General features: G+C 36.8%; 2 protein-coding genes and 1 non-coding gene across 3 annotated transcripts in view; 1 reads left to right on the top strand and 2 right to left on the bottom strand.

The window, feature by feature from the left end:
* The window catches only part of LOC143534428 (uncharacterized), a 39,613-nt gene extending 25,908 nt beyond the window's left edge, over nucleotides 1-13,705 (bottom strand). Inside the window, exon 1 of the mRNA XM_077028924.1 lies at nucleotides 13,612-13,705. Within this exon, the coding sequence (XP_076885039.1) occupies nucleotides 13,612-13,705 (94 nt within the window). The remainder of the gene's footprint in view (nucleotides 1-13,611) is intronic.
* Nucleotides 13,706-22,200: 8,495 nt separating this feature from the next.
* Nucleotides 22,201-22,305, bottom strand: LOC143534432 (U6 spliceosomal RNA). The gene has a single exon (XR_013135549.1). It is a non-coding gene; the product is annotated as a U6 spliceosomal RNA (small nuclear RNA).
* A 2,408-nt stretch (nucleotides 22,306-24,713) lies between these two features.
* Nucleotides 24,714-26,036, top strand: LOC143534429 (uncharacterized). The gene has a single exon (XM_077028925.1). The coding sequence runs from the start codon at nucleotides 24,714-24,716 to the stop codon at nucleotides 26,034-26,036; it is 1,323 nt and encodes a 440-aa protein (XP_076885040.1).
* The last annotated feature ends 1,307 nt before the right edge of the window (nucleotides 26,037-27,343 follow it).

A 27,343-nucleotide genomic window follows, 5' to 3' on the forward strand; every position in this document is an offset into this window, starting at 1 on the left:
AATTGTTTACTTGACAACATTTGGAGAGGTCCAACATATCCCCTTTGCATAGGGTTCTCATTAGTATGATCATACGACCGTCTTAGTAACCGGAGCCCGATTCGCTTGGCGAAGATAAAACGACAATTTTAGTCATTATAATCAATGCCCGATTCGCTTGGCAATGATTCATTGGCACACTAGCACGATTTGGTTATATAGATTATTACCACATAGATTGGTTTGCACTTTTACCACTTATCATTTATTATTTATTTATTATATAACTTTTGTTGTGTTAAAATTGGTGATCATCTCACTCAACATGTGTTGTTGACAAACTCCATTTTCTACGCATATGCAGGATGCCTTGTATTGAAGATTGAAGTTGGAAACTTAGACAAGACCTTAGGATATAAACAAGATAACCATTGCTTGAGCTTACATTCATGTATTTAAATTATTTGTTCTATTTGGATATTGCGTGTATTTATTTTCAATAAAATAATTAATTAGATATTGTCACATTTTATGTATGATAGTATCTTCGAGCTGTGAGCAATCGGATCACGCCCCGGCATTTCCCCCTTAGGTTGGGGTGTCATAGCGGTGGCTAAGGTGGAGAAGGAAAGAGATAGACTTGTTAATTGGATTCAGGTTTAGGTTATAAAAATATCCTATATTTATATAAGCCCTTAATTAGGTTTAGCTAATTTAGTTAGTTATAAACCCAATGGGCCAATAAGTCCATGTCTTGCTCCAAAGCTTGTTCCATGTAATTTTATCTTGTTAAAGTGTCTAACCCGGTTAACTAACTTAAGCGGGTTAATGGTTCGTTACCTCACGGTGTAACTTTCACGGGTCATAACCCTGTTGGTCGTATTGACTTACCCGAACCGATCCATAATTCCAACAGTCTCCCACTCAGACGGTTTCCGGTTAAATTACTCAATACTGACAGCCAGCGGTGCTCTAGCTACACATAGCTGCCCCCAACAGGTTATAGCATTTTAAATTCATTAACCAAAACTATCTTGGAATACACTATTGCAAGATAACGAATTTATGGTAATCGTTGTCGTCTATCCTTTCTGTATAAGACATTAATTGAACAACGAGACATGGATCAAGTTCAATCTCATATGGCTTTCAATTATTATAGTTCTCGATCTAGAATCAAAGTGGTCTAATCAAACACACAATAAGTTTGGGATGCCTCAGACTTCACCAATTTGAATCAACGAGGGCGCTAAGATGTCTAACTGTTACATATCATGTAAGAGTACAGAATCCCATCTTGAATACATAAAACTCCCACTGAACTTCAGAGTATTCCCAACCAATGCTTTTATAGCTGGCAGTTACATGACAGCGGTTGACACTGATAAAGAGTAACCTTTAGTAAACGAAAGTTCTAATATGTATCTCAGGTCTAAGGATACTAAATGAGTATACCAGTATCAAAACATCTTATGACTAAGATCCATGAAGATGATTTGATGCGAGTTACATTCTACGTCATTCATAATGAGGTCTGTGAGTTTGGAAGTCAACTCCTTGAGTCCAAAGTCATAATAGTCTTAATTCAAAATCGTTCCCACGAGTCTGGCCGACTACGAATAATTCAGAATACAATATTCATGGATTAAACGTATTAAAACCGAACACAGTTATATTATTTAACATTTGCATTTAACCATTAAATCAAAAGAGAACTTAATAGTATAACTGTTTGAAATGTTCAAACATCCAAATATTAAAACAAACTACTAGCTAATCTAAGACCAATAGCATCTCGGTGAAGATAATGCTTGTCTTGAGTCATCCTTTTAGTGAATGGATCATCTAGGTTTTGATCTGTGTCTACTTTGCTTATTATGATGTCTCCTCGTTCCATTATTTCCCGAATAAGGTGGAACTTCCTTAAAATGTGCTTGGCTCTGTGATGATATCTGGGCTCTTTGGCCTGAGCAGTAGCACCTGTGTTATCACAGAACACCTCAATTGGCTTATGAATACTAGGAACCACATCAAGATCAGTGATGAACTTCTTCATCCAAGCTGCTTCTTTAGCAGCATCTGATGTAGCTATGTATTCTGATTCGGTGGTAGAATTCGCCAGCACACTCTGCTTGGAGCTTTTCCATTGAGAGTGAATACATATCCTGATTATGAGCGAGAATCATCTCGGTCAGTCTGGAAGCTAGCATCAGTGTAACACCTTACAGTGAGCTCTTCTTTCACTCCTCCAAACACTAAGAACATGTCCTTTATCCTTTTCAGTTATCTTAGAATGTTCTTCACAGCAGTCTAGAGGGCAATGCCAGGGTTCTGCTGAAAATGACTAGTCATGCTCAGCGCATACGAGACGTCTGGTCTAGTACATAACATTGCATACATGATAGAACCAATCGCCGAAGCATATGGAATTGCTTGCATGTGCTTAGTTTCAATGTCCTTTGTCGGAGATTGTGATTTGTTCAACACAGTTCCTCTAGCCATGGGGAGAGTTCCTTTCTTGGAGTTGTCCATTGAGAAGCGTGCCATGACATTGTCTATGTATGTACTTTGACTCAGCCCTAGAAGCCGATTAGACCTATCTTGGTGGATCTTGATTCCTAGAATATAAGCAGCTTCACCAAGATCTTTCATTGCAAAACAAGATCCCAACCAGTTCTTAACTTCCTTAAGCATAGGGATGTTGTTTCCAATGATCAGTATATCATCCACATACAGTATGAGGAATGATATAGTGCTCCTACTAGCCTTTCTATAAACACAAGGCTCACCTTCATTTTTGATAAAACCAAACTCTTTGATTTTCTCATCAAAATGAAGATTCCAGCTACGAGATGCCTGTTTAAGTCCATAAATGGATTTATTCAGTTTGCACACCCTGTTAGGATATTTAGGATCGACAAAACCTTCAGGCTGAACCATATAGACATCTTCAAAAAGGTGTACATTAGGCAAGTACTCTTGACATCCATTTGCTATATCTCGTAGTCATAGTACGCGGCCATGGCAAGTAATATCCTTATCGACTTAGTCATAGCAACGGGCGAGAAGGTTTCATCATAGTCAATACCTTGAGTTTGAGTAAAACCTTTTGCGACTAGCCGTGCTTTATAAGACTGTACATTTCCATGCATGTCGGTTTTCTTTTTGAAAACCCACTTGCTCCCTACTGCCCGACACTCATGGGGGGGAGGGTAGCTCAACCAAGTTCCAGACTTGATTGTCACGCATATATTGCATCGCGGCGTTCATGGTATCTTGCCATTTCTCATATTCCGGATCTAAGATAGCACATTTGTAATTAGCAGGTTCGTCGCTTGACTCGGCTACTAAGAGGACTTCGGGACCATCTAGATGTCATAGGTATTTAGAATTCAGCACGCGAGTACTATTACTTCTCAGAACGCTTGTGTTCATGTCTGATGTCTCAGCAACAACAACTTGTTGATCAGACGTTCCAACTTCCTTAGCGTTTGTTTCTGGTTCTTGAATTTCTTCAAGATCGACAATATTATCTCCATTTCCTTGTTAGGGCTCGGATTTTCGGTATCCTAAGCAAGCAGTATGTTCAGGATAACTTCAGGATATGGTATCCTCCAAGGTCAGGTATCCTAAATATACTGTATAATTAACAAATCGTTCGCTGTCTTTCCTTGTTTACCAGGTCAAGAGATTAATCAAGATTGCCTGAAGACTCGGACTTGTTGTTAATAAGACGTGGCCAAAAAGGAAAACGTGCTTAATGGGGGAATTAACGGCAAATTGAATTTAGTCTACTATTTCCTAATTGTAGGCATGATTGTTAGCTTTTATTTTTGTATAAATATAGAGCTATCTCTGAATCATTTCACACACAACTCTCACGCTAGACTTAGTAACACTCTGTAACATGATCCAAAGAGAAAAGCTCCACCATTTGTAACATTTTTCGTTATTAATAAACTGGTGGTGATAGTTTTCACCACCCGGGGTTTTTTTCTTGTTATCCTCAGGATAACGGGTTTTTTCCTCGCAACAAATCTCTGTGTTCTAGCATTTTTCCATTCATTTCAAGAAAGCACCAAGTCCCATTTTCTTTTTGGGCAAAGCTCCAAAAGGAATGAGGCAAATTAGTTCTACACATCATCGATTGGACCATGTTTAGCAAGGTTCGATTTCTCCTCTCGCTCATGCCATTGTGTTGGGGTGAGCCTGGTGGAGTGAGCTGTGAAACAATTCAACGCTCTTTTAAATGATGAATGAATTCTGAGATGAGATACTCTCCACCTCGATCTGATCGAAGCATTTTAATAGTTATCCGAGTTGGGTTTGTACTTCATTTTGAAACTCTTTGAACTTTTCTAAAGTTTCATGCTTGTGTTTCATAAGATACACATAAGCATATCGACTATAATCGTCAATAAATGAAACGAAGTATCTTTCATGATTTCTAGACAAGGTTCTAAAAGGACCGCATACATCAGTATGTATGATTCCTAGCAGATCCTTTGCTCATTCATTCTTATAAGTGAAGGAGCCTTTGGCAAGTTTTCTAGCTAAACAAGATTCGCAGTCATCAGAAGAGTCCGGTCCTATGGATTATGTGGCCAAGTCGGCAATGCCACAGAAATGTATCATTGATGCCAGACCTAATACGTTTAGAAAGATTATATACATTATTGTTTATTTGAACATCAATCTCATAAATACCATTTCGAGGTTTAGCCTCAAAATAAAAGATATCATTCAAGTAGGCAAAAATAGAAATACCATTAAAAGCGTACTTAAATCCTTGTTAAAATAGTAAAGAAACTAAAATAATGTTTCTGGTTAAATCAGATGCAAACAAACAGTTATTTAAAGTAACTACAAGGCCAGATGGACAAGAAAAATGATATATGTCAGTTGCAAGAACCGGGACTCTCTTACCATCACCAACGATGAGATCCATGCTGCCTTGTTTCAGCTTCTTCCAGTTTTCAGGCTCCTGTAAGACTAACGATGTGGTAACCACATCCGGTATCAAATCCCCATGTGTTGCTAGAGACAATGAAAAGTTTAATAACGTAAACGGAAATACCTTTAGAGGAGCTTTCACCATTGGTCCTCTGCCTTTTCAGCTCAGCAAGGTAATCAGGATAGTTACGCTTCCAGTGTCCCATTTTGTTGCACTTATAGCATTGGCACTCCTCAGGAGACGGCGGTGGTACCTTTGAAACACCCTTGTTAGTGTTGGTGGCAGACCTGGCAGCAATAGTAACCTTCTTCTTACCTTTACCGTTATGACCCCGGTTCTTGGGTTTAGGCTTGACGACAACAGCAGATCGAACCATAAGAACTTGATTGTTTTTAGTGGGAATATTCATCTCAGCTGTCTTGAGCATTCCATGAAGCTCCGGCACTGTCTTCAACCAGCCATTCATATTGAAATTCATTACAAACTGGTTGTAAGAGCTGGGAAGAGAGTTTATGATGAAATCCGCTACCATTTCATCTGACATGGGATAATCAAGTTTCCTTAGTTGTTCGATGTATCCTTTCATCTTGACGACATGCGCACTAACAGGTGATCCCTGTTTCATTCTGCAGCTGATGAGCTGCTTCATGGTGTCATAGCGTTCTTGACGGGTTTGTTTCTGGAACATGCCCTTGAGTTGCTCAAGCATCTCACAGGCATCAAAATCTTCCAAGCCCTTAGCAAGCTCGTAAGACATGGTGGCAAGCATAATACAGGCAACTTCAGCAAAGTCGTTCATATGTTTGTTAAGAATCCTCTTGGCATCAGTAGTATTGTGTTCAGGCTCAGTTGGAGCAGGTCCATCGAGAACATAGTGCTTCTTTGCCATATTGAGAACAAGTCCCAAGTTACGGTGCCACTCAAGAAATTTGGTGCCATTCAACTTTTCTTTCTCAACGATAGCCTTGAGGGTGAATGAGGAGTTATTATCAGTAGACATCTGTTTAAATAAGCAAAAGTAAATTTTAATTAGTATTTTCGATGTTTTAATCCTATTATCAATGACCCAATAACATTAGTAAATAGGAACTTGAGAATCTGGCTTCCAGTTACTAATGGCAGCTGTAGCACACAACATTAGTAAGTGGTTAGGCAGACAGACAATGATTGCCAATTGTGAATAGAGCACAACTCTAGTTTATGAGGCCTATTAAGACAACATTTGCCTAAGTAGATACGCTTAGTCTCATCTATGTCCACCTTAGTCTCCAGACAGCTGTAGCACGTTGTCACACCCCGTTAAGCGAATTGCGGAAGTGTAAAACGGAAATGCAACAGATACAACTGGTATCAAATACATTGTTCATAAAGAAACATTACTAACTAATTTACAATATATTACATCGTTCTAACATCTTTTACAAACTAGGTGATACAATCAAACCGGTTCTTCAATTACTTTACTTCTAACTCAAATGCCCATGACATCAATCACCAATCAGACACGTAACGCACAAGAAATTACTTCTCATATCTGATTACCTGAAAAGCATGTTAAAACAGGTCAACTACGAATAGTTGGTGAGTTTCATAAGTTTTAACGAAATCAGTTCTGCGCACCATACAGTCATAGTTTGTATGTACACGCGTATATAAGAAAATGTATTTACATTTTATATATATATATCTACGTCTTTGTATACTGATATGTATGTGTATAAGTTTATGATAGAGTTTGAAACTACGATAAAATCATGACTGCTCATTCATACTTCGTGTCTTCATTTTCCAAATAAAATCAACCCCTGTGGCCCCCTTTCCGCCAACAACGGTTCCACGTAAAATCACCACTATGATCCCTCTTCTGACCACAATGGTTTCACGTAAAATTAAACATTACACGTTGTATACACAAACAATTATTATTTTCTACACATAGAATTTCCTACACCTATCCACATAGTATGTATATATATATATGCACACAATACACACACACACATATATAGTATTTATCACGTATTACTAATCACTGTGGCCCCCTTTCCGCCCACAACATATATAATCATAATATTTTCTTAACACTCATGTCATAATCAAGTTATTTCGTTTAGTAAGCGGCAGCAGAACTTGGCTCATAGGCCATACTCAACTTTAGTTTAGTAAGTTGCAGCAGAACTTGGCTTATAGACCATACTCAACTTTAGTTTATAAGTTGCAGCAGAACTTGGCTCATAGGCCATACTCAACTTTAGTTTATAAGTTGCAGCAGAACTTGGCTCATAGGCCATACTCAACTTTAGTTTAGTAAGTTGCAGCAGAACTTGGCTCATAGGCCATACTCAACTTTAGTTTATAAGTTGCAGCAGAACTTGGCTCATAGGCCATACTCAACTTTAGTTTATACTATTGTGGCCCCCCTTTCACCCACAATAGCCCCATGGCCATTACAGACCACATTATTCCCAAATTAGTTATGTTTAACATAACATGACGTGTTTGTATAAACATATTATCACATGTAATTTCATTATGTTTTGTCATTCGTACTCTCTCCACTTAATATACCAATCAATGATAATAATCACCTTTCATCAGCACGTAATTAATCATTATAGTTGTAGGGACTTTTCAGACATACATGTTCAGACAATCTATATCCTGAACCGTTTTCTGGTAGATAATGTATATAAACACGCTTTTCACCCCAAAGGTTTGTAATAGTTTGAAAAGAGGGGTCATGAAACTCATGGTTTTGTAGGCACTCAGTGTGAGATCAGCTCGGGGTTCGTTTCCCTTGCTATCACTTAGTCCCTTAGCGGTTTTGGTTCGTTTCCGCATTTCTAATCAACTTTTCAAGCTCTTGTGCTCCTATGTAGGCTAGATACAAGTCCTTGTTCTTGCTGGGTTTTGAGAGAACTAGGTTGTTCTACAGATTTTCCACAAGAAAATATCTTCAAAAATATCTTGGATTTGTTTATATTTAAAGGAAAACCAAGGGTAAAAAGTCTTTTTTGGCGGGCTGGGCATGTTGGGCCCCTTTTGGGCCTATTTGGCCCAATTTTCTTGATTTACGTGCCCGAACGTGAAATGCCGAGCCCAAATTTATTTCGGGTTCGGTTTTTGGCGACAAAAATATATCGGGTGCGACAAACGGAGCGAAAACGAGTGTTTTGGGCTAGTTTTGTGTAAAATTATAAAAACATTCTATACGTTTGTAAAAATTGAAAACATTTTCACGTATCGCTTAAAACATTTCAAATAAGTGTTCGGTAAGTCTTTTTCGGCTTAACGGATGATACAATGCTTGTTTTGTAACTCTCATCCGCGCTTAAATCTATAGCGGGTAATTAAACGAGCATGTTTTCGTTTAACTAGTTTGATATCATACTAAGGCCTTAATATCAGTATGTTGGCTTATAATAGACATATATCTCGTATAGATGGCCCCTCGGGATGTCTAGGTCATAACCAGACCCATTCGGTTAATCGTTCGTTCGTTACGCAATAAGCGGTTAATTGCTTATTCGATATATGAATACTAAAGTGTACTCGGTTTTGCCACGGATGTCACACACGTAACAGGAGAGTAAAGTAATAGTCGCCATAGTATAGTCACTTGTGAAAGGGCCGGATGTGTCAACGAAATCCTTTTACCTTGACAGGATAGGCTAGAAATCAAGTGCGGTGTTGTAGCTCCAAACACTTAAAGTTTCACAGTATGCCTCAAGTGTGACTTATAGTAGGATGGCATAGACTGTTGATTTAAATTGGGATTAATTTTAAATATTACCGAATAAAGTAAAAGTCCAGTTTTACTTTATTAATCGAGACAACTTGATGAACTCTTTCATCTCTCAGGACACTTCATTTTTAACATGTTTTAATTGGGTTTATTACCATACAAACATAGTTTAATTGCCAAAAATCATTCCTAACCATGCAAAAATCTTTAAAATGGTCCAAAAACACTTTTTGATCATACACATGGTTAGAAACCTGGTTTGATAGTTTTCTTGGCCATAAACATGGATTAGAGGGTTTAAATGGTAGATTTTATATATCCTATCACGATAATACTAACCAATTTTAAGTTAATAGTTTTACCTATTAAGTTATTAGTTATGGAAAATTAAATTTAGTTTAATTTTGGAAAACCTGATTGGTTAATTTATTTTAAAATATTTTGTATTAGGTTGGTAGTATTATAACCTATTATAATTAAGCAAGTAACCACAATATCAAATAAGAATATGTAAATCTTAAATGGCCAAAGATTAGTGATTGATCTTGCTAGAGCCTATTAGCAAGATCAATCGAGTCAAGGGGTCACAAAACAAAACAACCACAAGGATGGACTCGTGATGCATCCCGTCATCTTTGGTAACTCCCACTGACTTCAAGAACTCCATGAGCTCATCCTCGGTTTTCCTTCGGGTCTTCTTCATTACAAAATTACACTAATACAAATGAAAAACTAAACCCTATCTATTACAATTTTGAACCATCAAGGTGGCCAAAAACCATAAAATAAAACCAAAAATTAAATACAACTTTTGAACCATCCACATGGACAAAATAAAGTCGTTCAACCAAACAAACAAGGTCGGGCCAGATTTACATATTCAACGAAAATTAAGTCGAGCAATATTTTGGTCAAATACAATAAATAAAATTTTGACCAAACTAAAATTGCCCTAATATTTTATCTAGATCAAAAACGTCAACTACCTTGAAGTTTATGATGTATAACCGATAAAATTGCCGGATTCGACTCGTATGTTGTAACCAAGACTCTGATACACTGTTGGATTTCAGTAGTGATCAGTTAAAATTTTGTTTATTAAAATCGGTTCAATAAATGTGGTAAATAATAATAAACCTTATTAATTAATAATTATAAGTAGCGTAGCGGAAAGCATATAATTAATCAGCACCGAAACTAAACCCGACAGGATCCGGTTACACACAATACGAGTACGAGTCAAACAATAAATATATAATTAAACCTAACGATATATTTAAGTTTACCTCGGTTAATAAATAACCAATTGAGACACCGGAGGCTAACGGACCAAACTAGATGATACAACGAGATCAACGACCAACGGTGGCGGTGCACGACGCCAACCCGGCAGCGGTGGTGGTGTGCGCATGCGGACGACGGCGGACAGCAGTAGTCGGCTGCAGACAACGGCGGTCGGCAGAGGCGACGGGCGGCGGCGACTGGTAGTGGCAGCGACGAAGCAGCGGCGGTGGTGGTGTTGACCTGCGGTGGCTAGGGTGGAGAAGAAAAGAGATGGACTTGTTAATTGGATTCAGATTTAGGTTATAAAAATATCCTATATTTATATAACCTCTTAATTAGGTTTAACTAATTTAGTTAGTTATAAACCCAATGGGCCAATAAGTCCATGTCTTGCTCCAAAGCCCATTCCATGTAATTTTATCTCGTTAAAGTGTCTAACCCGGTTAACTAACTTAAGCGGGTTAATGGTTCATTACCTCACGGTGTAACTCTCATGGGTCATAACCCGATTGGCCATATTGACTTACCTGAACCGGTCCCTAATTCCAACACAAACATCACTTTTTTCATTTCACACAATGAGTCATTTCATTCCCCCTGTCATTGCTGCATACCAAATGCTACCTAAGTTGTTAGATTAAAAACATGAGAACTAGGATGGCTTATTATATATATATATATATATATATATATATATATATATTAATTCATATGTTTCTGTAATCTCACATTATGCTACTGTTTTACCCCTAGAGATTTTAAAGCATCATGTACAGGCAACAAAAGCATGCGAATATTGCCTGCTGTTGTGTCTTTGTTAACTGCCACTTTCTCTCTCTCTCTCTCTCTCTCTCTCTCTCTCTATCATTTCTAACATAAACTAAAAAAATCCACGACTTCATCAATCTCACACACAACCACCACGCCAGCTACTCCGACACGCACAGACACGGCGGTGCCACCTTGGAAAAGCTTATCTACAACCCCAATCAATACATGCACCTAAAGCCTCGGCCGATTACAACCCACTAAACAGGTCAATCTCCCACGCTACAACCTCAGACTCACTCAATCAATTTCAAACACGAAAAACTTCCGTCAATTGACTCTTCGTCGTTGGTTATTAATACTTAAGGTACAAATTTGACAGAAAATAAGGGTTTTTTTGGTACCAAATCCCCAATTTTTCAAGCTATTCTCTCAGGCATTTTCAAACAAACAGAAGGTAATTGATAATTTTCAAAGTAAAATTTTATTATTAAGATGATGTATTTATAATTGAATTGTGGTTATTGAATCGATATATGCTCTGCTGTTTATGTAACACCGTGAAAATACCCCATCTAATTTTGGGCTAAAAGTGCAAATTTTAGAAGTTAAGTGACTAAAAATGCCAAATCTGGAAGTAGGAGGACTGAAAATGAAAAACTTGAGTTCTAAGACTCATTGCGCTACGCGATTGTCCCTTAATTAACCCCGTCGCGCTATGCGACAGAGAATTTAGCATTTCAAGAAAAAGGGGGCGCTGCACTACGCAACGGCCAAACCCAACTGGTCCATCGCGCTACGCGATGACCAGGTTAAGTAACCTGGGACACGTGGCCAACCACATGTCAACACGTGGAAGATTCTGGTTCATTACGGCGTCGCGCTACACGATGGCCATGGGAGGAAGCCCATCGCGCTACGCGACGGCCTCCAAAACTCGCCTATAAAAGGGTAACTACGGGTTCAAGTCATTTCATCCCATTTTCCCCTTCGTTTCACACACATAACCTAGGGATCGTGTCAAGGTTGTTCCGGGGTTCCGAGGTCTGTTCTCGCGAAGAAACGAGGTGTTGTTACACTGTTTAACGAGCCGTTGATCTTGTAAACGAAGCACAAGCCAAAGTGCTGTTGATTTCTTAAGCTCTTTAGTTCTGCCTAGCCGATTAACATAGGATTAAGGTTAAGTTACTTTACTAGTTGCTTTAAATACATAGCTATAACTTAGTTAAGGGTATAGTCGTTAAACTGTTAATATTTTCCAAGTAATGCTTTATAAAGCAAAGACGTTGCTTCCACGTGAAGTAATGTTACCAAAACTATTATTTTGACGGGCACGTAGTAACTGGAAGGGGGGTATCATTAGTAGACTCTTCTTGCCTAAGGAAAGCAATTCGTATACATCCCAATCAACCGCGGGACCCGTTTGCTTACCTGGAGAAGTTTGCCAACGTGATATCCTCTATTAGGCCAAAGCGTGCTATTCCAAACGTCATATGTAAATCCAAAGTATTTTCATAAAACGACTATAACTATACTAAGGTTAGGTCAGACCTAAGAGTCTACTGATCAGACCTCGAGTTTGCTGAACTGAATCAGACTTCAAGTCTGCTGATCAGACCTCGAGTCTGCTGAAACTGAAACAGACTTAAAAGTCTGCTAAATAATACCAACTAGGTACTTATGCAAACCTATTATGATATATAGGTTAATAGCATACTGAAGCCAAGGAGGTTGATATTTCCAACTGATAATATAAGGTGAATACGTTAACCTTTTATTGTCTGAACTGGTTTTACTCTTGTAATAGACTGGTTTTTTATTACAAAGAGTCTGATAAATGTTTGCATGAGATATAATCTCTAAAATCGTTATAATACAAAATAGATAATAAAAAGCAACTCAGACCGGATACACATGTGTCTGGATCCAAACATAACTGATAATTGGCATACAAAACCAAGTCAGTCATAACCAGTTCTCCATAAGGTTTACATAGCCTAGGGGAAGGTTGTCTCCGAACAGGGGCTATGTACTCGAGGAACCTTTGAATTGTGTTTGTAGGGCAGTGGTACAAATCCCGGGAATGGACAGGCATTCCTGCTGAGTTTGTGAAACAGAAAACTATGTTTGTATTTAATGATTGTTATAAATGTTTTATCAAGTCAACGTTTCACCAGCATATAGCTGACGTGTTTTTCCCACCCTTGCAGGTAATTAGATGACAATAGATGGTATACAAGGATTGGAGTCATAGAAGATCGCTCGAGATGGCTTGTTTTTTAATATCATAATTCCTTGTATTAATAATATCACTGTTTTGTAAAACTGAAACTCGGGTGTTTAATTCCCGAGTAATTTTGATAATGTAAATAAATATTTCAATATTTCAAGACTTCCGCTAAATTGAACCCGCTACTCTGATATATTTACAAAACAGGTACCAACTGCTGGTCACACTCGTAGGCCTTGGATCGGGGTATGACAGGTTGGTATCAGAGCAATCGGTTTTAGCGAATTAGGTATTAATAAAAATTAGTACCTAAGCTTTAACCATTTATTCGATAAGTAGGGATAAGTTATGATTGGTAGTCTACCTATCCCTAAGTTTATATATATGCAGATGTCATATACAAATTATTATGGACAAAGACGTCGGGTTGCAAGGAGGTCAAATCCTGCCTCGATGCCCAGCCATCTGATAGATCTAGCACAAATTTTGGTCCTAAGTGGCCGACTGTAGCAGTGAACCCAACTGAGCCGGTGTACGCAAACCCGGCTGATCTGAATAACTGTAATGACCCGATGAATCCAAATCCTATGAATCAGATGAACCAATATCCTTTTGATCAAATCAATCCCTACCTGGCTTACGGAAGCCAACCAGTATATGCTCCGGGAAGCCCCGAAATGCCAATTGAAATATCAAGTGAGACTTCAGAAAGTGTCGCTGACTGGTACCCCGAACTACTATCCATATGATATGGAAGTTCAAGTAGAGTTAAACAGGAAACAAGTATTGAATCTTCTAGCTGGATGAATTGTCATTCCAACCTGAGTCTGTGGCATTTTGGATCACCGCCACCAGGTGCTTAAATTCTAGCAAGGCCACCCCAAGGACCCATCCACTATTCCGAGGTTCCTGGTTTTCCACCATACCAAGGACCTATACCGACTGAGGCTGAACAAGCATATATGATACGGGAGGAGGCCCGACTCATCGAGGAATTCTATACAACGAATATTCTCAATAAGGAAATGCAGGCGTATGTAGCAAATCCTCACCTGTGTCCAAGGGAAACCGCTTATCTTTTCCCTTCTGCATCTGCACCCGTAGGATATCCCAACCCTCCTAATTCAGTAATGGACGAACTAAGAAACGAGAGGGTTAAGAAGAAAAAGATAAGAAACAAGATCATCAAGAAGTGTGATAAAATGAAGAGCCTAGTTAAGAAATGGGCCAAGGATTAGGATTATATAGATGTTGTTTAATCATGTTGTATTTTTCTATCCTTCTGTACTGTTATGAATAAAAGCATGCGTCTTTTGTTTTAAATCCATGTATTTATGTGATTTACAGAATGTCTGAACAATAAGAAACCCGAGTGAGTCGAGGGAGTCAAGCTAACAAAGCGAAGACCCCTGAAAATAATAATTAAATTCCAGAAGAATATATTAGAGGCATACGTGATATGATAAAAGAAACGGTTTCCCCCGTTAATCAAAGAAGTTGTAACTCCGTTGATAAAGATGGTGCAAGACCACACGGTTAATTCTAAAAGTTTAGCCAAGTCAAAATCGGTAAAACAAACGCAGCCAAGCCATAACGTATCAGTACATTCAAAAAGAAAAGAGACAGAAAAGACAAAAGATGAGAAGGAAAAGAAACAAGAAGGCTATGAAAGTTCCACTGCTGAACACGTCCCAAATAAAACAAAAAGAGCAAAAGTTAGCACGGGATGTACCTTTAAAGATTTTCAAGTGTATAAACCAAAAGAATTCTATGGGCATAAAGGGGCGATAACAACGCTCCGTTGGATTGAGGAAATGGAATCCATAGTGATTATAAGTAAATGAACCGAGGAGGAAAGTATCCAGTACTCTTCTCAGATGTTCAAAGGAGAGGCGCTGGAATGGTGGAATACATTGATTGAGATCAAAGGAAGGAGTAACATGTATAACCTGGAATGGAAGACTTTTAAAGAGTTAATCAAGCAAAGATTCTGTCCCATTCATGAGGTGGATCAAATCCAAACTAAGCTTTGGAATCACAAGGTCATTGGTACAAATATCAAGGAATACAACACTAAATTCCTTGAGTATTGTCGGCTTGTACCGCATTTAGTCACGCCCGAATATAACAAGGTGACGCGGTATATTTATGTGTTACCAAAGGAAATTTGTGATCATGTAAGATCACACATGCCTGCTACCATCGAGTCTGCTATCGAATTAGCAGGGTATTTAATGGAGAGCATGATCAGAAACAAGGATGAAGAGAAGAAGGGTGTATTGGAAAAGAAGAGGGAGAAGAATGAGAAGAGAAAGTTTGAGAGAGTGAAGGAAAGGCTGAATGTGTTTAATCGGCCAATGTGTAAAAATTGTGGTAAGAAACATGAGGGCAGATGTTTGAAGCCTACACCTAAGACTGATGTACGCAAGTTTGATCCGTTCTCGACTTGCAATTTCTGTAAGAGGCTAGGTCACAAGGAGGAGGATTGTAGGAAATGTTGATTGTTTGCTTTGAGTGTGGTGAAAAGGGACACTTTATTGCGGAATGCACTAAGAAGAAACAGGTAGCTGCAGGCGCCAGTGGTAGTGGTGCCAGAAACGAGGAGAGAAAAGGAAATGCCCGCGCTTTCATGCTTAACACTCAAAAGGCAGGAGAATTACCTGATGTAATTACTGGTACGTTTCTTATCAATAATGTTTATGCTAGAGTATTGTTTGATTCAGGCGTAAATCAAAGTTTTATAGATTATAAATTCTGTGATCTATTGAATAAACCTCTAGCTAAGCTAAATAATCAATACGAAGTAGAAACGGCTAATGGATCCTTGATTAAAATATCTGAAGTATTAAGTAGTTATATTTCCTTAGCTGGAAATGATATGCCAGTTCAATTATTACCTATGGAGTTAGCCGGCTTTGATGTTATCCTAGGAATGGATTGGTTAGCCGCCAACCAAGCCCGAATATTATGTAATGAAAAAGCTATTGAAATCATAACTCCAAATAGGAAAATTTTTCGAATAGCTAGCGATAAAGAATCAGGTAGAATTGAAATTATTTCAAAAATAAAGGTAAGTCATTATTTGGGTAAAAGTTGCTTAGCATTTATGGCTTATGTAACCAAGGAACCTGAGTCTAAGAAAATAGAAGAGGTCCCAATTGTCTCTGAGTTCAAGGATGTATTCCCTTATGAGTTGCCTGGAATTCCACCGGATCGAGAAGTTGAATTCAAGATAGATTTAGTTTCGGGAACGGCTCCAATTGCTAAATCTCCTTATAGATTAGCACCAACCAAAATGAAAGAATTAAAGAAGCAATTGGATGAATTATTGGAGAAGGGATTTATTCGGCCGATTTCTTCACCTTGGGGAGCTCGATTCTGTTTGTAAAGAAGAAATACGGATCCATGAGAATGTGTATCGACTACCGAGAATTGAATAAAGTATAATCAAAAATCGATACCCACTTCCAATAATAGATGATCTCTTCGATCAGCTACAAGGGGCTAGTTGTTTTTCCAAAATTGATCTAAGATCCGGGTATCATCAATTGAAGGTTCAAGAAGAAGATATATCCAAGACTGCATTTAGAACCCGGTATGGACATTATGAGTTCACCGTTATGCCTTTCGGACTCACTAATGCTCCGACAGCATTTATGGATATGATGAACCGAATCTGTAAACCATATTTGGACAAATTTATTATCGTTTTCATTGATGACATTCTAATATATTCCAAGATGAAAGAAGAACATCAAGCTCATTTGAAAACCATACTAGAAACGTTAAGGAAAGAAAAGCTTTACGCGAAATTTTCTAAGTTTGAGTTATGGCTGTTCGAAGTACAATTCCTCGGACATATTGTTAATGAGAAAGGAATCCAAGTAGATCCAGCCAAGATAGAAGCTATTTTGAAATGGGAGAAACCCAAGACCCCAACGCAAGTTCGAAGTTTTTTGGGGTTGGCTAGCTACTATCGGAGATTTATTCAGAATTTTTCAAGAATAGCGGTTCATTTGACATCATTGACCCGAAAATCAGTTAAATTTGAATGGGGACCGAAGCAAGAAGAGGCATTCGAAACTCTTAAACAGAAATTAACAAATGCACCTGTTTTAGCCTTACCTGAAGGGCAAGAGAACTTCATTGTATATTGTGATGCTTCACATATGGGCATGGGGTGTGTTTTGATGCAAGGGAAAAAGGTAATTGCTTATGCTTCACGACAATTAAAAGTTCATGAAAAGAATTACACCACACATGATCTTGAACTTGGATCTATAATCTTCGCATTGAAATTATGGCGACATTATTTATATGGTGTAAAATTTACTGTCTATACTGATCACAAAAGTTTGAAGCATATATTTGATCAGAAAGAATTGAACATGAGACAAAGGCGATGGATGGAGACATTGAATGATTATGATTGTGAAATTGTGTATCATGAGGGTAAAGCTAACGTGGTAGCTGATGCTTTAAGTAGAAAAGAGCATGAAAAGCCAAAACGAGTACGAGCTTTGAGATTAGAACTCAAAATTGATCTATTAACTGAGATTAAGGAAGTTTAGAAGTTGGCACTAGAACAAGAAAATATAAAGGCCGAAAAAGAGAATGGTACTATAGATCAACTAGTAAAAGGTGACAATGAAATACTCATATTAGGGAAAAGAATCTGGGTGCCGATGATTGGAAGTTTACGGGAGAAAATCTTAGAAGAAGCTCACAAATCCAAGTATATGATGCATCCGGGTAGTGATAAAATGTATCATGATCTTAAGGATGATTATTGGTGGATTGGAATGAAGAAAGAAATTGCCTTGTATGTAGCTAAGTGTTTAACATGTTCAAAGGTTAAAGCCGAGCATCAAAAGCCATTAGGTTTGTTGACACAACCTGAAATCCCAATCTGGAAATGGGACATGATTACTATGGATTTTATCATGAAGTTACCTAAGACATCTAGACAAAATGATGCTATCTGGGTCATTGTTGATAGACTGACCAAATCAGCCCATTTCATTCTGATTCAAGAAACATATAGCATGGATAAATTGGCACAACTATATGTGGAAAACATTGTAGCATTACACGGTGTGCCATTATCAATCATATCCGATAGAGACAGTCGTTTTACTTCCAACTTCTGGAGAAGTTTTCAAAAGGCAATGGGTACGTGTTTAAATTTGAGTACTGCTTATCATCCCCAGACCGATGGACAAAGTGAAAGAACGATTCAGACATTAGAAGATATGCTTCGCGCTTGTGTTATAGATTTAGGTGGTAGTTGGGATACTCAACTATCTATGAGGGAATTTTCATATAACAATAGTTATCACACAAGCATACATATGGCTCCATACGAAGCATTATACGGACGGAAATGTAGAACACCTGTGTGTTGGTTTGAAATTGGTGATAATCAGTTATCAGGTCCCGAGATTGTTCAACGAACAACTGACCAAGTGATTCAAATCCGAGAAAGATTGAAAGCAACACGTGACAGACAGAAAAGTTATGCTGACGTAAGGCAGAAACCGTTAGAATTCAAAGAATGAGACAAAGTGTTGCTTAAAGTATCACCTTGGAAAGGTGTGGTTCATTTTGGAAAGAAAGGGAAGTTAAGCCCACGTTTTGTTGAACCATTCAAAATTGTTGAAAGAATAGGTCCTGTAGCTTATCACCTTGAGTTACCCGAAGAGATGCAAGGAATCCATGACGTGTTTCATGTATCAAATCTACCAAAATGTTTAGCTGATGAAACACTTGCTATGCCTCTAAAAGAAGTACAAGTTAATGAGAAACTCAAATTTTTAGAAGAGCCGATACGGATTGAAGATAGCCAAACCAAATTCTTAAAGCGTAAAAGATTGAAATTAGTAAAAGTAAGACGGAATTCCCGACGTGGTCCGAAATTTACTTGGGAACTTGAGTCTGAGATGAAACGAAAATATCCACATCTTTTTACATGAATCTCGAGGACGAGATTTTTCTAAAGGTGGGGAGGATGTAACACTGTGAAAATACCCCATCTAATTTTGGGCTAAAAGTGCAAATTTTAGAAGTTAAGGGACTAAAAATGCCAAATCTGGAAGTAGGAGGACTGAAAAATGAAAAACTTGAGTTTTAAGACTCATCGCGCTACGTGATTGTCCCTTAATTAACCCCGTCGCACTACGCGACAGAGAATTTAGCATTTCAAAAAAAAGGGGCGCCGCGCTACGCGACGGCCAAACCCAACTGGTCCATCGCGCTACGGGATGACCAGGTTAAGTAACCCGGGACACGTGGCAGCTTCTGGTTCATTACGGCGTCGCGCTACACGATGGCCATGGGAGGAAGCCCATCGTGCTACACGACGGCCTGCAAAACTCGCCTATAAAAGGGCATCTATGGGTTCAAGTCATTTCATCCCATTTTCACCTTCATTTCACACACATAACCTAGGGAATCGTGTCAAGGTTGTTTCGGGGTTCCGAGGTCTGTTCTTGCGAAGAAACGAGGTGTCGTTACGCTGTTTAACGAGCTGTTGATCTTGTAAACGAAGCACAAGCCGAAGTGCTGTTGATTTCTTAAGCTCTTTAGTTCCGCCTAGCCGATTAATGTAGGATTAAGGTTAAGTTACTTTAAATACATAGCTATAACTTAGTTAAGGGTATAGTCGTTAAACTGTTAATATTTTCCAAGTAATGCTTTATAAAGCAAAGACGTTGCTTCCACGTGAAGTAATGTTACCAAAACTATTATTTTGACGGGCACGTAGTAACTGGAAGGGGGGTATCATTAGTAGACTCTTCTTGCCTAAGGAAAGCAATTCGTATACATCCCAATCAACCGCGGGACCCGTTTGCTTACCTGGAGAAGTTTGCCAACGTGATATCCTCTATTAGGCCAAAGCGTGCTATTCCAAACGTCATATGTAAATTCAAAGTATTTTCATAAAACGACTATAACTATACTAAGGTTAGGTCAGACCTAAGAGTCTACTGATCAGACCTCGAGTTTGCTGAACTGAATCAGACTTCAAGTCTGCTGATCAGACCTCGAGTCTGCTGAAACTGAAACAGACTTAAAAGTCTGCTGAATAATACCAACTAGGTAATTATGCAAACCTGTTATGATATATAGGTTAATAGCATACTGAAGCCAAGGAGGTTGATATTTCCAACTGATAATATAAGGTGAATACGTTAACCTTTTATTGTCTGAACTGATTTTACTCTTGTAATAGACTGGTTGTTTATTACAAAGAGTCTGATAAATGTTTGCATGAGATATAATCTCTAAAATCGTTATAATACAAAATAGATAATAAAAAGCAACTCAGACCGAATACACATGTGTCTGGATCCAAACATAACTGATAATTGGCATACAAAACCAAGTCAGTCATAACCAGTTCTCCATAAGGGTTACATAGCCTAGGGGAAGGTTGTCTCCGAACAGGGGCTATGTACTTGAGGAACCTTTGAATTGCGTGTGTAGGGCAGTGGTACAAATCCCGGGAATGGACAGGCATTCCTGCTGAGTTTGTGAAACAGAAAACTATGTTTGTATTTAACGACTGTTATAAATGTTTTATCGAGTCAACGTTTCACCAGCATATAGCTGACGTGTTTTTCCACCCTTGCAGGTAATTAGATGACAATAGATGGTATACAAGGATTGGAGTCATAGAAGATCGCTCGAGATGGCTTGTTTTTTAATATCATAAATTCTTGTATTAATAATATAACTGTTTTGTAAAACTGAAACTCGGGTGTTTAATTCCCGAGTAATTTTGATAATGTAAATAAATATTTTAATATTTAAAGACTTTTGCTAAAATGAACCCGCTACTCTGACATATTTACAAAACAGGTACCAATTGCTGGTCACACTCCTAGGCCCTGGATCAGAGTGTGACTGTTTAAATTATATATTTAGGGTTTTTTTAATGTTATTGGTAATTTGTAATCAAATCCTAATTCTTGTATACATGTTAAGAATGATTTTAAATCACTTCTTTCTATACTGTAATTTGCTTTAATTAAGTTGTGTTTTTTGAACTATGAATTTTAAGATTTTATAGCATTTATGTCATGAAACTAAGTGAATTACATCAATAAGTCTACAGATAAAGACTAAAGATTTTTCTAAACCAAGCCAAAAAAAAAAAGCCCAGGAATCAATATCATATGAGAGGTACATATTATTGATTTTGTTCCTCAAGGTTATTAGAGCATCCGAAGACAAATTACAAATGCTCACAAGTCATAATTCTCCATTGTGCAGTATGAATCTAAAATCAAGTATGATTACGTTAAAAGTAAACTGAAGCAATTTTAAAGGATGGGCTAATATTTGTATAATTATGGGGTAAGGAAAAAAAACCACACTTTACACAACATTTTAAAAGCTTTTGTTAATAAAGCAAATACAAAAACTGAGGTTTTTTATGTTACATGTATGTTCTTCGAAACATGAGTTTTCCTTTCTATTTGTTTTCCTATGATTACTTTTCATGTTTTGGGAAGATTACTAGAAAATTCGGCCTTCATTTTCAAGGTGCTTTTCATGCTAATCAAACTACAATTTACTATACTATTAAAGTTAAACTAATTGTTAAAACTACAACAACATATAGTAAATCTCGGTTATGTTTGAACTCCAATGCTTCAAACGGGTCAAAGTTGAAAGCTTTACTAAAATTTTAAAGACGAAATGTGTGAAACACATATTTGCAGAATTGTGTCATTCATTACCTTTCATGTTTAGAAAGGTTATCTGGGTGATAATGTTAATATGAAGTCAACCGTTGGGAGTGTGCTACTTCACCTACAGAAGATATGCAATTTTTAAGGTCCATTTCATGTATTGTTATTGAAGTTTCCTTTATGACTTTATGTATTTTGTTCTGTTTAATTCAAAGAATGAATGTGTGTTAATATTGGTATTTTTTGTTGTATATTCTGTAAACTATGTCAAAAGGCACTTGACTTACCTTAAGTTCAGTTGTTTACCATCTATGTTTCACATGCATTTAAATAATTTCTCATATATGTTTTGACAGTAACTAACAAAAATAATAACTTGCAATTAACTAACAAAAATAATACTGGCAATTCCATGCATGCCCGGGCCGCGAAGCACGGGTAAACCAAATATTTCTTGTTTAATTTATAAGCTAATCCGGCATTTATTAACTAAAAATATATATGATTGATTTATTATTATCAAATAAAAAAATTATTATATTTTTATCTTTTTAATATCATTTCTCGTTTTATGTGTCATTCTCGTGGAGAGTTCATGCTAATCTTCTGTGTATCATTACAATTCTATCGGAGGTCCCCAATGCAGGCCCACATTTGATATTACTCCGTCTCCTATGCTAAATACCAATAGCTAAATAAGACATTTTGGGTTTATTTATATATTTTATTAATGTTCATTTCTTTCTTTATATATTGTGTCGTTTTAGTATGCGCCTTCAAATGAAGAGAAGAAATGGTTTAAAATCATTTCATTGTCACCAACTTGTAAACAGCTACATCAAACATTTCATCTTTTTTCAATAGTTAATTTAGTATAATTACATGGCAAGTGAACAAAACTAATAATTTAACTGTTAATTCACAATCAGTCCCACAATTTTCTTAAAAATAATAATTTTTTTTTTGGTTATTTTTCGATAACACGGCAATATCCATATGTGGCTTTTTAAGACGCGATGTCAACTGCTCATACTGATTTTGATGCTCCAAGCCAGACTCACCCAGCAACACCATCGAAGAGGAAGCCCACAATTGTAGGAAAGCTAGGTCAAATTTCGAAATTGAGACCTTAAGATTCAAAGTCTTAACCATCACACCATGCATTTTTTATATTATTAATTTACTAGCTATATTATCCACCCATATGATACATTTCAATCCTAAGAATTTAGTAATCAAAGTTATAAATTTTATGTATATATATTTTGTAGATAACATATACAAATTTCTATATTTCTATAATATATGAGATGCTGAATATATAATTTGTATATGCATATCATCCCCTTGGTAGATGTGATTTGTTCCGAAGATCAACTAGTCATGTGAATGGTACTAAATCTCATTTTGTGACCTAATTAACGTCGTGTTAGTAGATGTGTTGAACATGTAAATAGTCAACCATTAGAGATATGAACACAAATAAAGCCAATGAAGGATTAAAGGAAGCTAACGGGACGGACTGACAGAGACACCGCCACACGGAGAAGCCGGCAGCCCAAAAGATAAAACCTAATTGACGGACGGAGAGTCGGAGGCACGGAGTGACGGACGGTCAGAGTACCGTCGGAAGCCGGAGACTCGAAACTTGGAAGACGGAAGAGTGGAAGACTCGGAACTCGGAACTTGGAAGACGGAAGAGTGGAAGACAGAGGAACTTAGGTAGGTATGGTTGTATGCTTTTTCTTTTTGTTAGTATTGATATTTTGATGTTCATTGTTATACTTATATATAATATATAATATATTGATTAATTTAATAGAAATATTATATAGAATAACTTATATATGTTGATTAATTTAATAGAAATATTATATAGAATAAGGCATTTATTATTTAATATAGATATGTATATAAGTATAATTGTTATTATGTATTTGCTTTGAAATAATAGGAATATGTCTCCTAAACAATTATCCGGTGCTCAAAAACGTAAAAAAAAAAGAAAACGAGATGATGCAATAAAAAAGTCTCAAGCCGGCGCTATGCATAAATTTATACAAAATCGGCAGTTGAAAAGCCTATTGAAGAGCAAGAAAATGCTAATGAACAAGATCATGTGGAAGTAGTACTTGAAGAGTCGGAAGAGGTAGAGCATGTTGAAGCTAATATAAATGAAGAGCATGTCAATCATAATCATGTTGATATATTTGATCCAAGAAGGTGGGAAGGACTTAATTATGATGAGATTAAACTTTTGGTTGAGAAAGGTCTTAAAAGAGATAATAATATAGTAAATGGTTCGTATGATAAGCATAAAAGACGATTTTCATCAACTTTATATATAAGAACTTTATCAAATTTGGAGAAATGTGATCGCCCGTGGCTAGTATATTCGATAGAGGTAGACAAGATATTTTGTTTTTGTTGTAAAGTGTTTAGAAAATGGCTCCTGAATGATAATTTGATGGGGAAGGTTATAATGATTGGCACCATGCTTCCACTAGTGTCAAAAACCACGAAGTTTCCTTGGATCATCTCACAAATATGAATAGTTGGTTTGATATGCGTAAAAGATTAAAGTTGAACGATACAATTGATAAAACTCAGTACGAGCAATTCAAGAAAGAAAGAGACTATTGGATACAAGTCCTTTTAAGAATCGTTGCATTAGTCAAGTTTCTTGCTAAAAATAATTTAGTATTTCGTGGAACAAAAGAAAAGTTGTATCAAAAAGGTAATGGTAAATTCTTTTTTTTTTTACTTCAGCCAAATTGTAACTAATTGTACTTCTTATTTGAATTTGCTTTTAATAGGTAATGGAAATTTCTTGGGTCTTGTTGAAATGTTGGAAGAGTTTGACCCGGTTATCAAAGAGCATGTCCGGCGGATCATAAATGATGAGGTTCATGTTCATTATCTTGGACACAACATCCAAAAGAGTTAATTTTTATGATAGCTCAAGAAATTAAAAAAGAAATCATAAAGCAGATAAAGGAAGCAAAGTGTTATTCAATCATATTGGATTGCACTCTAGATTCGAGTCACCAGGAACAGATGACTATAATTGTGAGGTATTTAAAGTTCTCTTCTAATTCGGTTACTGTCAAGGAGTCCTTTTTAGGGTTTTTGGATGTTAATGATACCACGGGGAAAGGATTATTTGATATTACAGTTGAGGAGTTAAAGTCTCTTGGTTTAGAATTGGATGATATGCGTGGTCAAGGTTATGAAAATGGGGAAAACATGAAAGGAAAACATCAAGGAGTGCAAACGAGATTTTTAAATGAGAATCCTAGAGCATTTTACACTCCTTATGGTTGCCATTCTCTTAATCTTACATTATATGATATGGCTACCATTTCTACTAAAGGAAAGAGTTTTTTTGGAAAGATCCAACGTATGTATACTATCTTTGCAAATTCTAATAATCGATGGCAAATTTTGAAAGATAATGTTAAATCTTGGAGTCTGAAGTCTTTGTCTCAAACGCGTTGGGAATGTCATGTCGAAAGTGTTAAAGCTATTAAATTGCAACTTGCTGATGTACAAGAGGCTTTACTTGAAGTTGGAGAAAAAGATGGTGATCTTGCAATTGCAGATGAAGCAACTACAATAGCAGAAAATATTTGTTTTGACTTTTTGGTATCAATTATCATCTGGCATGAAGTGTTAGACAAGATGAATATAGTGAGCAAAAGGTTACAATCGAAAGATATGAACCTAGAGATTGCTATTAAAGAAATAAAGAGATTGATTGACTTCTTCAAGGAATTTAGAGAAAATGGTTTTTCAAAAGCAATAGATGAAGCTAAGAAAATTGCTTTTGAAATGGGCATCGACCTGATATTTGCACAAAAACGTGAAATTAAAAGGAAAAAACAAAGTGATGATTGTTCAAGTAGCCAAGAAGCTTTATTTACTCCTCAAGAGAATTTTAGAGTAAATTATTTTTTATATATTATTGATCAAGCTATTACTTCTCTTGAGACAAGATTTGATCAATTCAAAAATTATGAGAAATTATTTGGATTTTTGTTTCCACAAAACCTGAGGGGAATTGAAGATGAAGATCTTAAGTTATCCTATAATTTTCTTGAAAATGCACTAAAGTTTGAAGGAAGATCGGATATTGATAGTGAGGAGCTTTATATGGAGTCAAGCTCATTAGACACATTATATACCATGGAATTTAGTAGCCCTATTGAAGTTTTGAAGCATTTGAACGAGACCCAAGAAAATTTCCCAAATGCAAGGATTGCAGATAAAATATTGTTAACTATTCCAGTCACAGTGGCATCCGCAGAAAGAAGTTTTTCAAAGTTGAAGTTATTAAAATCTTATTTACGATCCACAATGTCCCAAGAAAGACTAAATTGATTGTCGATGATGGCCATCGAGAGCGAAATCTTAGATAGTATAAACTGCGAAAAGGTGATCAAACAGTTTGCTGTCAAGAATGCTAAGAGAGCTTCACGAATCATCGGTTAGAGGTTAGCTACTATTGTATTTGAGTTTATTACTATATATTTGCTATTTTTATTGTTATAACATTAATGTATTTTAAAAAAACCATCTTATGTATTTCGTTACTCGTTAGGGCCTATGGGCCTTTTTTTTTATGCTCGGCCTAGGTATTTGAATTTTCAGAGACGGCCTGTATTGTTGTTTGATTACTCAAATTTTCTAATCATCACTATATTACTTCCTAACACACAAAAGAGTTTGAAACCATAAAAACCTTACATTGTATATCTTTCAATAATTTATATCACACTAATGAACAAATATAAGAACTATATGATAACATAAGGCCATAAGCGAACAACCATGATTCATTGTAAAACCAAATGTTTTAGTGGGGTGGGGGCGTCATTCTTATCCACAACGTCATGCTGGGGACAAACATCATTGCACTTAAAGTAATAGGGGCGTCATTGAATAAGAGGCACCCAATGGCCTCCATTAAAGTATTCAGCTGAGGGAATTTGATGATGAAACCATCTACAAATTCAACCAATCAAAATACCATACTTAAACTTTTATTAAAAAAATAATAATAATTGTTTTTTACTTTACCATTACACCCATTTAAGAACATAGGTCTCTCTCCCTCCCTTTCTCTCATTCTCATGCATGATGACACTTTTTATTAATAATTCATTCCACAACACTCAATCTAATGGTTTAAATTGACATTGTGTATTGTAATGGTTAAAAACTTAAAACTCCTGAAGAAGCTATGATTAGAAAGATAATAGCAATCACATAACAATATTCATAACAAACTTGGTGCGTTCCCTTCTCGATATAGCCTTTTGAGGGCCCCCCTTTGTAAGAAGGTGGTGATGTGCCATTCACTATGAAATCATCGCATTTGCTTGGTCTTTTCCTTTCTTATTTTATTTTTGAGCTAACAACCTTACCATTTGAGTAAGTTGTCGGGCCAATTGTTTCAGATGAAGAAAAAAAAAAAAAAGACATAATTAGAGGTGGAAAAAACCGGTTTCGGATCCGACCCAGCGGTTTATATCTGGAGCTGGACCCGACCCTACCTACCCGGTACGGACCGAGCTTTTGGTTTCTTCCCGGAATTTTACCCAGAACCGGAACTGACCCGGATCCGTCGGAACAGGGACCGGAAAGACCCGCATTTGAGTAAGTTGTCGGGCCAATTGTTTCAGATG

This window comes from Bidens hawaiensis, unplaced genomic scaffold (assembly GCF_021521415.1).
Source record: "Bidens hawaiensis isolate Kalapana, Puna unplaced genomic scaffold, B.hawaiensis_p1.1 tig00010164_1, whole genome shotgun sequence".
Classification (NCBI taxonomy): Eukaryota; Viridiplantae; Streptophyta; class Magnoliopsida; order Asterales; family Asteraceae; genus Bidens; species Bidens hawaiensis.